Source organism: Elgaria multicarinata, chromosome 1 (assembly GCF_023053635.1).
Source record: "Elgaria multicarinata webbii isolate HBS135686 ecotype San Diego chromosome 1, rElgMul1.1.pri, whole genome shotgun sequence".
Lineage (NCBI taxonomy): Eukaryota > Metazoa > Chordata > Lepidosauria > Squamata > Anguidae > Elgaria > Elgaria multicarinata.
In genome coordinates this window covers 120,175,339-120,187,895 of record NC_086171.1, presented here as the reverse complement: position 1 = coordinate 120,187,895, position 12,557 = coordinate 120,175,339, and the positions used below count along the sequence as shown (strand labels likewise).

The 12,557-nt window shown below is 41.6% G+C and overlaps 1 protein-coding gene across 4 annotated transcripts in view; it reads right to left on the bottom strand.

The window, feature by feature from the left end:
• Positions 1-12,557, bottom strand: part of COL11A1 (collagen type XI alpha 1 chain) — a 301,741-nt gene that overhangs the window by 109,057 nt on the left and 180,127 nt on the right. For all 4 annotated transcript variants that reach the window (XM_063135577.1, XM_063135570.1, XM_063135593.1 and 1 more), the window contains 2 exons: positions 9,771-9,824; positions 1,514-1,567 (listed from right to left, as the gene is read on the bottom strand). In XM_063135577.1, coding sequence (XP_062991647.1) covers positions 1,514-1,567; positions 9,771-9,824 — 108 coding nt within the window. The remainder of the gene's footprint in view (positions 1-1,513; positions 1,568-9,770; positions 9,825-12,557) is intronic.

Here is a 12,557-nt window from a genome sequence, read left to right as displayed (position 1 = left end):
AGTGGTGAATCTGCAAACCTTTATTTTTGAATTAAATAAAATAGAGCGGTAGGCAAAGTAATGATGTACATTACTTCATTTTTACTTAATGACACACTAAGCTGCCATCAAGCACCATTTTCAAACCATCTTTTCCCCTTTGATAACTTCATCACATTTCTACCGCAAGTGATCAGCCACATCCAGTTGAGCTTTATGGATAGTGATGCAGTGACCTTCTAGAACTTAGCAGACTCTGCATAATGGATTCCACCCACCAGCTTCAAATAAACAAAGCAGCTAGCGATGCCTTGACTTTTTACATCCATTTAAATATGTATTGTTTAGCATGCTTGCTGTACTTTTGCCTGTTCAGCCGCAGACTGGTATATGTGTGTGTGTGTGTTTGAAAAATAAAAGAGTGCTGGTAAATTAGAATGCATAGAAGATTCAAGAGAAATTCCCTTGAGGGTAAACTGCAGGCTAGCTTGCACATCACAGGATAGAGGAAGAACTGTCAGTTGTTTACTTTTTTTGCCGGTATGTTTTCGCAGCAAATAAAGAGCGCCAGATGCTTGAGGGAAAAGGTGATAACAGCCCACCCAGCACATACGATCCCAGGTTGTTTTCCAACAAAACTGCCAGAGCTTTATTTATTTATTAACTTCCTTGCTTATTTACCTCCCGACTTACTGTCCCATCTTGCCGAGACTGATTTACAATCTGAAATTATGATGAGCACGCAGACTTGGTCTGATGTGGGTCTTCTCTATCCTCTTTTCTGCCAGACAATAGCCTGGTTCATACATGTCTGTTCATCAGCTGATGGCTGTGGCATGTAGTGGAGTGTTGCATGTCGGAAGGGACTATCACAGATTTATACCACCTTCACTTAAGAATATTCCTTCTCTGAAAGTGGCATTTGCTTTGGGAAGAAATCTCCCATGGCCTCCAATGGGGAGATCCCCCCACCAAAGCAAGTGCTGCAGGGGAAGAAAGGGTTAAACCGCCACCTGTCCCTCCACAGCTACTATAATCCCCACAATTACCGGCTGATACTACTGGCATTTTTAAACCTGCATGTTAATGTAAAGATGCATTTAATGTCATGTGTAATTTGGCCCTCAGATTACCCTGATGTGGCCATCATTAATCAAACCTAGAAAACAATAATCAAGTGGTGTTCATGCATGTGTGAACTGCATTACATTGTTTCATTGAACAGCAATACTAGACTGAGTGGGGGAACCCCTGCTCATATGGTGCTCTGTGTGTGCAACGGAGCTTCACATGGTTTTGGTGGTGGCCATAATGGATAATGGAAGTATACATTTCCCACTGGAAAATCATTACTTGCTAATCCTCTTGAACTACTACATTTTAATTCTTTCTATAGTTGGGATATTATCAGTTATGTACAATATCCTTATAATATTAAACAGATAATATTTCCAATCCTGCACATCCCTTGGATTCATCTAGCAATGAATTCAACATATTCACAAAGAATATTAGGCAGAATGCTATATCATACCCTTGCACCTTTCTCTCCATTGGAACCTGGGAATCCAGGGAAGCCCGTGGAGCCCTGTAGGGAAAAACACACAAATGCATATAGTTCACTGAAAATTTCATGTCTGGATAGCAGCACCTCAGACACCCTATACATTCTTGTTTTAGTGGAACTGGAATTTAATTGGAATTCAGTGATGACATTCCAATTATGCCTCCGTTCATCCATAATAGTATATTATGTGGATGCTAACAGTTTAAATGCAACTATCCGCTGCCCATCCCATTACAACTCACTCCATTTATTGGACCAACCTCAGGGATTGTACAAGCAAAGAGCAGTTTAGCATGGAGGTCCCATGGCCACACGCCAACAACAACATGTATCAGTGTTTCAGATCAGGGGTCCCACTGGAAGTAAAGAACAGAAGCCCATAAGAGGCTGCCTTTTACCAAGTCAGGTCATCACTGCATCTAGCTCAGTGTTGTCTGCTCTGACTGGCAGCAGCTCTCCAGGTTTTCAGAGAAGAGTCTTTCCCAGCCTTACCTGAAGATGCTGGAGACTGGGCCTGGGACCTTTTGGATTGAACCTGGGACCTTTTGCATGCGAACCCCATGCTCTACCACTGAGCTATGTGAAAGTTATATCATGTTCATTACAACAGATCACATCATGTTATTCCAAGGAAACAATATATCTACTGATAGGAAGAAGGTAATGGACAGATGGTTTCTTAGCCCCTTACCATAATGCTTCAAGTCCGGAAGGCAGTAAAAACATTAACAGCGGTATCGTTAATAAACATTTTTATGAAAAACAAAGTCACTGGGCAGCATCCTATACTATCTCCGCACTGGTGAAACAGACCACTAGTGCAACAGGAAACAACCAGGAACACGTGGCAACACTCATTTCTGGAATGGGGCAGGTCAACAGAGCTCACAGAAGGGAGCTCCACTGACCTGCTTTGTGCTGGAAATGAGTGTTTCTGCTCATTTTCATGCTTATTTCAGGAACTTCTAATTCCTGTTACACTAGTGGTCCATACTGCTAGTGCAACAGAACTTGTGGAGGTGCAGCAGCAGTGTAGGATGCTGCCCATTATCAATAGAAACAAGTCATAGCATCATAGAACAGATGAGGACCAAAAGCGCATACAAACCTGCCATCATCTATCTGCACAATCCAGGCAATGTAGGGGAGGTGTTCATAGGCCTTAGCTAGACGGGGTGAAATCCTGGGGCGACCCCAGGGATTTTCCCTGTGCATCCACATGATGCACAGGGGATCCTGTGATCAAGGAGGGATGATCCTTCCCTTGCCCCAAGATCTCGCCCTACACATTAGACCCACTTTTTCTGCGGTCTTGGGATGATCCCGAGACCGTGGAACGTGTGGGCAGGCATTGCGGGTTGTCCTGGTTCCTCGCAGTTCCTCGCAAGGAGCTGGGATGCACACACAGGATGCAGAGCTCCTCAGAAGCTCTGTGCCCATTAGGGGTGGGGTGGGAGGAGGGGGAAATTAAGTTTAAATTTTAAAAAACCCTACCTTTCTGAGCATGAGTGTTCATGTGCTCTTCTTCTTTAAGAAAAAATTTAAAATGGTGGCCGTGATGTCCTCGCCCTCCAACCTCATTGCGCGCCATGTGTAAACAGAGGGGGAGATTTCACGATAAAAATATCATGAGGTCTTCACCCCTCTGTCCCGCTAGACCGCTAGGTCTAGCTGAGGCCATAGAAAGACATTTTTAGAGGAAATAGCAGCATTTTAATCAAGCAAGCAAAAGAAGCCCCAAGGGGAACGCAACCCCCCCCAAAAAACATATATAATTTTGAATATATGAAGCCACCTTAGACCGAGTTAAACCATTTGTTCATTTAGCCCAGCACTGTCTACTCATTCTGTGACTGGTAGCACGTTTCAAAGGCCTTCTGTTATGTGAGAGATTAGTCACTTGGGATACTGGGGATTAAAGGTCAAGGAAGTGAATGAGTGGTGTGCTCTGGCTTTAGGAGGGACAAAATATTCTCCCATGTCAGATTGGCTTGTGTGAACTCGAGTCTCCAGACTGGGTAACCACCAGATCTCTGCTACCACGAATAATGCATCGTGCATTTTGAAGTTTCTGAATATGCCTGCAGAATTCATTATGTCTGATCATGTATGCATGCACGCACACACACACACACACACACACACACACATTTATAAAATAAAGTGGTCATTATTATATTTCCTTGAATTTTGGAGCAGTCTTGGATGAGTAGACTAGCTCTGGTTTTCAAGAAATTAGAAAACAGTATCCATAATAATGTTGAAAATAAAAGATGTTTTTATTTGGAGCTGAACTCAGAAGATAATCTGTTTCAAAACAATGGCAATTTCATAAGAAGAAGAAAAAGCCTCATTATGGTAATTGTTAGTACAGCTGCCCACTTCACTAAAAATGGCTACTACTCTAGATGAAGCTCATATAAATAATAATAAAGAATTATAGTCTTTTTTCCCCTTAAGGGATAGAATGAGACTGCTTGATGAAAGATAATTATTGGGTTTGGATATGGAACAATACGAAGACTAATAAAGAATATTCATGATCAGAAGTTAACTGGGAGTGTCCTACTCATATGAAACATTTTGTTACTCTGATTGCAAAAGAGTTCATGGTACATCACATCTGTGGGGAAATGTAGGAAAAGGGCACCAAACATAATGGATTGGATTCAGACTAGCTGTGCAATCTTAAATGGGGTCTGGTTGGTGAAGTGGTGGATCATCTACCACTTCCAACCCCCCCCCCCAATCTGCTTGTGAGGGCCAGGGCAAGAGGTGTGTGGGGGGCAGTCTTCATTTCTCTTTCCTGATTTGGGGAGGAGCCACAGAATGAACTCCTCCCATGTAGACCAGGCCTTTCTGTATTATCTGTGCAGTGTAGGAAGGAGTTCCCACACCACAAACGTAACATGAGAAAGGAATTCAGAAATCTGAAAAAAGTATTGGGTAGTGTCACTTGGTTAAGAATATGGTCAAGAGGAGTGGCAGGTGCATTCACACTCACCAGCATTGGCACGAAAGACATTTTCCTAGGACTTCTTCCATGCCACTTCTGTAGCCCAAGCTGTGAGGTATAAGTCTTCAACAAGGCTGGAGACCTTGTTGAATGTAGGTAGATTTAATAGGAATAGTTTTAGAATGACTCTGTATGCTTATCTCTGCCAGTTTTTCACGGGAGTAGCTCTCTCACTCTCTGTCGTGGCCTTGCAGCTGTAAAAAGTTTCTCTGGGAACCTGGGTATGGTGGAAAGGTGGGGGCCGCTGTTTGAAAGTGTCACTCAGATTGTAGCATTAGTTTAGTGGGTGGAGCAGTCCCGCCCTGTTGGCACGTGGGCATGTTTTACAGGTCTTGACTGCCAAGTAGCTTTGAACAAGCCTTTATAAGATAGAGCAAAAGCTGAAGAGCTTTTGCTAAGTTTCATCTTTCGACACAAGGCCTGAAATCCCTCTTGCTTGGATTGATGTCCACTTGGGACTTTGAAAGGACTCTGCACATGGACTCTCTATTTAGACCTTAGATTAATAAGAACTGTGCCATGAAAAATACTGTGAGGCTTTTCATGGATTTGAACTTGTAGTTGCTGTGGTTTGTGTGTTGGTGCCTGAGATTTTACCTTCTCTGGTCAGCTCAGTATTTTGCAGGCTGGGATTGAATGTAGGTTTTCTTCCCTGCCAGGCTCATGTGGCAGAGAGCTTCCCCAGAGCTAATGTTATGTGCAGGGGAGCTCCTATGCCTGAGATATTACCCTTCCCTGTGGTCATGCCTACCGGGTCAGCGCAGCGATCGGCAGGCTGGGTTTGATTGGTCATTGACCTTTCTCTGCCAGACTCAGGTGGCAGTGAGTTGCCAGTGCTAAAGCAGAAAGCACGGGGCTCCTGTGCCTGAGATTTTACGCGACCCATGATCTTGTTTAGGCTTTCACCATGTTCCCTGAGTTACCCACGTGTGGCTGCGTTTAAACTAGCTCCCTTGGGATGGTTTGTTAAGCCTTTCAAGAATTCCCCTTTGTGATTGCCTAAAGCATAGAGCCTAAAGCTTTCTGACCATCATTCAGCTTTAAGTGTGTTTTTAGAGTGTGTAACCATTAAGCTTTTTACCTGTGGGGTTTCCTCAATAAAAAGAAGTCTCACTGATGTGAGTGTCTCATGTCAGTTTGCCAGCCCATATGAATGCCAGGGGAATGGGCATGCACACAAGCATGAAGGAAACCCATGGAGGTGCCAATTCCCTTCTAAATGAATGCCATCTGGATCACTTCCCCACATGATTACAGCTGACACAGCAAGCTTTTAAGTAGGCTACCATAGCTTCTGGCACAGAGTTTCCTAAAACTATTCTTACATTTCTCATTTCTTTCCTTTTTCCTCCTGACTCTTTGCTATGAATTTCTGGAGTGGAATCCTAGGTTGTCACTGTACAAATTTGCTACACGGAAGACCTGAGAATAGAAAGGGCCATGTGCTAAATACAATTTACTTTCCACAGCTACTGGAGATTAAAATCGCAGGACATGTTTCTTTCAGCACACAAGTGCTAGATATATACTCAAAGCTCCCTAAGGAAGACCACCACTGCGATTATTCATTTCTGGTACAATGAAGCTACAATGCCGTTGTATTACTGGTGTAATAACAGCTGTCTCAAATGTAAATTGCAGGAAGTGGAAGGCAAAGAACTCCTCTAGTTTTTCAAAACTATACTAGATATACTTTATTTACAAAATGATCTCTATACTTTGTGAATGCCTTGTAACTAAGATTTGAGTAGTGAAATCTAAAAAGGCTTGTTACACTAAGAAATACAGGAGCCTACTGCCTTTTAGCATGCTGTCACAACCCTTGATGTTATACCAGAGCTACAGGCAATTAGGTTCATGGGAAGCAGCAGGATTAGAGAATAGATTTTGACTTCTGATGTTAAGTATGATCAAACCAATACATATTGGAGCTAAGACAAAAATCACAGAAAATTTAATTTTGGAGATTTTCACAGGAATGGTGGGGAGAAGTGAAAACACATGTTATTCTCTTATTTTCAGGAGGGGCAGTGAGCTTGCCACCACCAGGGGCAGCATCTTCATTGGCTACCTTAATTGTTTTTGTTTTTATTTTGTGCCATCGTAGTTGGTGGTGCCAACTCTAGTGGTATTGCCTGAGCTGCTGAAATCCTAGAGAGGGTTAGGGTAGGCAGGTGGGAGGACTTAGGGATGGGAGGGTAAAAGAAGACAGTAGCAGTGGTTTGAGAAAGGAGCTGCAAGGGTTTGAGAGGGTATCAATTCAAGGGAAGGGTATACAAGGAGAAGGGTAGCTTCTCCTGCTAATCTTGTGCTTTTTACTTGTGCTGGGAAAGCAATGGCTGCAACTAAGTTATCCTCGTGCACCTCTGGCATTGTCACTACCCAGCATAGCAGGGCCCAAAGATTGGGAGGCCCATACATGAAAGTATAACATGAATCCCTGCAGCTATCAGTATACTTGAATGCCAATATACTTTTCAGAAGTTAAACCCCTTAAAAATATTAAACCATGAACAATGCTTGAAAACTAATTTCACTTTTAACATAATGAAGATTTAGCTTAATAAAATTCACACTGACATCTCTGTTTGGGGGCAGGCAGGCAGGGGGAGCCACCGATTTTCTTTGAAGTGTACATCATTTGTGTTCATAGTGTGAATAATGTAACATCTCTTTGATCTTAAGAAATTGCCAAGGAGAGTTTTGAAGCAGTGACAGACAAAAAAGACGACTGAAATCTCGGACGTTTAGGTTAAAAGGCAGGTGCATCAAAGCCCCGCTTTTGAGGATGAATATTCCTGATGAATACTTTCGTAAGCAGTGATAGTATATCGCACTAACACAGACAGTTTACTGAAATAAATAAATAAATAAATAAATAAATATAGAGTTCACCCAAGCAAAATGAAAAACTTTCTTAAATAAACATAGGCTCCCAATATTAAAAAGGGGTTTAAAATGGTATTGTTCAATTTAAAATATTTTGAATTTTACTACCAGTGATACTTTGCATGATATAAATTAAAATACACACCACATGTCCATGATGTCATAGATAGATAGGGCTTTCTCCGCTGTGGCACCCCGGTTGTGGAATGAGCTTCCCAGAGAGGTCCGCCTGGCGCCTACACTGTACTCCTTTCGTCGCCAGCTGGAGACCATTTTATTCTCTCAGTATTTTAACACTTAATTTTAACTTAAATTTAAATTTTACAGTTTTAACATTAAAACTGTATTTTAATCTTATCAATTTTGCTGCGTGGTTTTATCCTGGTTGTGCTTTTTATACTGTATTTTGTATTTGTGCTTTTAACTTGTTGGTTGTTTTATTATGGTTTTAACTTTTGTGAACCGCCCAGAGAGCTTCGGCTATTGGGCGGTATAAAAATGTAATAAATAAATAAATAGATGTCACACTAGTTCTCTGTTAACCACAATTAAAAAAGCAGGAGCCGGCACTGGGAATGCATGTTCCCTTTCCACCATCACTTTTTCTCTGAAGTATATTTCTTCCCCCACCACCACCACTTAATACAATTAAGCAGGTCATTAGAATTATTAATCTTTACCCAGGGGAAGAGGTGCTACCTTGTTCTCTGTCTCAGGCAGCAAAATGTCTTGGGCCAGCCCTGAGCGCAGGAGAACTTTGTAGAGGATTGTGCCTCAACTCAATGCCAATTTAAATCTCACAGATTTAACTGACCGAAAACCCATCCAAAGATGCACAGGGGGGGTGATTCTAATTTCCCATCGTTTCATGCTTTTGGAAGTCATTCTGGAAGGAATTAAGATGTGGGAAACTTACATCACAACTCATTGTCTTTATCTTCTTTCAAAGGATAATATGATATCGTGATCAACTCCTACATTGCTGTTGGATTCTGTTTATGGGAATCCCTCTGGAAAAGTTTATAGTGCATTCTTATTTAAGTTTTTCAAAGGTAAGCATTCCAGGACTGACTTCCAAATGCAATCGTATGAGCAAAATTGTTGTGTCAGGACTGGTGTTCAGTGTATAAGGGCCTTGCTAGACCTACCTGATAATTCATGTGGGGGGAGGGGCCAGCCCACGCTACAAGTAGCAGGGGCTGTCGCCCCAGTCTACATGTAAGACGTGACAGGCTGCAGGAAGGACCCATCGCGACCGTCATTTTTTAATTTTTAAAGGGCCGGGTGCACAGGAGCACACAATCGACTGGTAAGTGGTTTTTTTTAAAAGGGTTCCCCGCTCCCCCCTGGGTCCAATTCCCCCTCTGGCTGCGATTCCCCCCTCCCATTTCTGGTTCCCCCCGGCCGTGATCTCCCCACCCCCAATCTCTCCCCCTTCCCCAATGGGCCCAGCACTTCTGCGGAGCACTGCGCCCCATCGGCCGCTTTCCCCAGCTACTCGTGAGTAATTGCGGTAGCCGGGAAAAGCGGCGGACCGGTCTACACACCCGCGGTCTCGGGCTCAGCCCAAGACCATGGGAAATGCCAGGCCACAAGCGGTGCCGGTTTTCCCAACTTTAGGATTCAGACTTTAGTTTTAATGAATGAGAGGTCACTAGAGGTTTTGTTTTGCCATAGTTCTAACAGGTGCAACTACCATGGAAATCAATACAAAGTGCATGCATATAGACGTTCATAGGAATTACGGCCTCTACTTTTTGTCTCCTTTTTTGTTTTCTAGATATGTAAGGTACACAAAGTTATAAATAAAAAAGGGGGGGAAGCACAGTCCATTAAACCAAAATATCGTAAAGTGCAACAAAGTCTCATTACTTTACAAGTGATGGCCCAGATGCAGAGAATATTGTAATATCATTTGAATATCTTACGAATGAATGATTTTATGAGTAAACACAGTTGGTATTTATAATTCTCAGCACCCATCAAGGTGTAAGTTATTAATTTACATAGTCACTATGACGTACGTATAGAGGAAAGGTGCCAAATCCCAGATCCATTAACTCGATTAATAATGTGTCAACGCAATCATCATGATTAGGGTTTCAAAACTGAATTGGATTATTGGACCAGCCTCCCATTGAGGAATTACACATCATTAAATGCATGATAAAATTGCATCTGGATAGCCAGCAATTGCTTTAAATTGAGGTTCCAAGTAATGCAAAACCATCATCCCCCCACCCACCCCAAAACCTAAAACTATAACATTCAACATCTTATATCTGTTCTCCAATAATAATAATAATAGAACAAATTTACCTTTGGGCCTTGTCTTCCTGGATATCCTGGCAATCCCGGAACGCCAAGTTTACCCTATAGTTAAAAAAAGAGAGGCTTAATTCATTTCTCAGTTGTTTCCCAGTGGCTAAGTTACAACTTTCTCAATAACCTATTCACTCCAAAAGAACGAACTGGAGTGTATTTTATCAAATTAGAGCAGGATCCAAGGAAGCTTTTTGCATGGATGTAAGGTACTTTGTGGATGCAATGTTATTTCCTGGTAGTTTTCTTTTCTGTTAAAGATGGCTTGGCTTGCCTCATCATTTTGCTACTGCAAGTAAGATCTGGCTGTGCAAATGGTTTCCTTGAATAGCTTCTTTGGACCATGGCTTGTAGCTTCGCATTTCAACTGTCCCTTCTTGACTTCACCAATATGTAATGACTAGCAGTTGACATAAACATTTGCCATTTTCAGGTGTTCCATCCATACTATTGTAGCCATGTGGAGAGGAAAAATGGTGCTGTGCCTGGTGGCCCCATCACCACCATTGTATCCTCCCCTTATAAAATTCTGTTGATCTAAAGATAATGCAACACTGTATACAGTTATGACCATTTCTGGGTCTGCTGCAATACAAGTCTATATAAATATCCCAACTCAACAGATGTGCAAACCTGCATTATTATTTTTAACCACATGCCTATGTAAATTTTCTCTTCTATGACAATTTCTGCCAAATTTGCTGTTTCTTTTAGCTCCAGCTCCTAGATTTATAAGATTTTATAGGTATTTAAAACTGCCCTTTTAAAATTGTAACATTGGATTTTGTGGCTGCTCACAAAACGTCTTTAAAAGATGAAATAGAAAAGTTCAAACTGTAGAATTATGATGATGATGATGATGATGATGATGATGATGATGATAATGATGATGATGATGCTAATGTTGAAAAAAATCCCATACTTTATTTAAGGTTAGTTTTGGACCACTATTTGTGTATCTTATGAATGCAAATGCACTTTCTAGTGTTATTTCTTAAATATAGATGTCCTGGTAAAATGAACCATTTCAAACAATTATGGGCTGGATCTAAATGTGCTGTTCTGGTTTTTTCATCATGGATGGGCTGCGTTACACCTCACTCTAAAGGTACAATCCTATGCATGTTCAGACAAGAAAAAGAAGCCCTATAATTCCCAGCGTTCCTCAGTCAGCCATGGCTGGCTGGGGCTTGCTGGGAGTTGTAGGACTTTTTCTCTGTCTAAAAATGCATAGCATTGTGCCTTAAGGCTGTTACACAAGGAGGCCGAAACTAAAACTGAAGACTTTATTCCACTTCTGGAAGCCAGAACAATAGAATCTACCTATTATAGCACCATGTGATCTCCTACAGAACTTCCATGCAAGCATTTGCAGAATAGCACCGGTGGCCATTTTCTTTTCCCACAAACACTTTTTTTTAGATCCAACCCTATACGTATCATAGTATTTTATTTTTATTTATTTTATTTATTACATTTTTACACCGCCCAATAGCCGAAGCTCTCTGGGCGGTTCACAAAAATACTGTCAGCCCATACTGAAGAAGCTCAACAGGCATTTAGTTGAAATGGGGGCGGTGGGGGGGTGGGAGAGAGAATGGGTACAACGCTCATATATTCTTGTTTGAATGGAATTGGAATTTAATTGGAATTCAGTGATGACATTCCCATTATGCCTCCATTCATCCATAATTATAATATTGGCTTTCTTGATTCATGACCTTGTTAACATCTGGCAAGATGTCTTGCAACATTGCGGAGATCATTAATTCCAAAATAGCTCCCAACAGTTAAGCGAAGCTGAAAGGAATACTTTCTGGAATGAATGATCAGACTTTTAAGGTATTTTTTTTTTTATGATGGCTTATAAAGGTCACTAGCATTGAATCATAAACAGAGTAGTTTCCCCCAATTTTTCTACTAGTCCGTAAATTGCTCTTCCTCAAAAGGGTATGTGTGTTAAATACAGAAATGGGATCATTTGGGGAGACCTCTTCAAAAGATCCTTACAAACAAGTTTGGCTTCAGCCAGGCTGACTTTGCAATCAAGCAGGAATATGCAGGAACTAAACCTTATCTCCATAATGTGTGTCTGTGTGTGTTTGTGTAGCACCTAAAAGTAATATGTGTGGGGGTGGGGGGCACCTGAAAGTAATGGGCTAGTTCACAAATCATCATGCCAAATCATGGGTTAATTAATCTATGATACGTCATGTACGTGAGCTGCTTTTGTTTACTGTAAACAACCTCCAGTCAGCCCACTCAGAAGTTATCAGCATGACGTGCAAACCCAGACCAATGGGTTGTTTAGAGGCTAAAGCTGGTTGGGAATGATGGAAATTTCAGTCTAACCCACCTGGGTGGTGCTAGGTTAGGGAAGATTGCCATATACTAATGCCGTCCTGCTCACCTTGACACCTTTACTTTAATGCTCAAAGTATACATTATCTTAGGCTGCAATCCTATACTACCTGGGAGTAAACCCCATTGAACTCAAAGGGACTTACTTTGAATAGACATTTCACTATTGGTAATCTTTACTACAGATTTATAACAGGTCAGTATTATTATAGCCATATTGCATGCGGTGGGGGTTCAAGCTAAGAGACAATGTCATGGCAGAGGTGTGATCTAAAACTACAGGCTTCCCAGTTCATACCTCCTACCATGCTACAGATATCAAAGAGGTGTTGGAGTGTATTATAGAGTGTATACATGTCCTGGAAACGATTTAGTTCTGATGTAAATCTTTATGAGAACACATATCTGGGACCCACATACGTT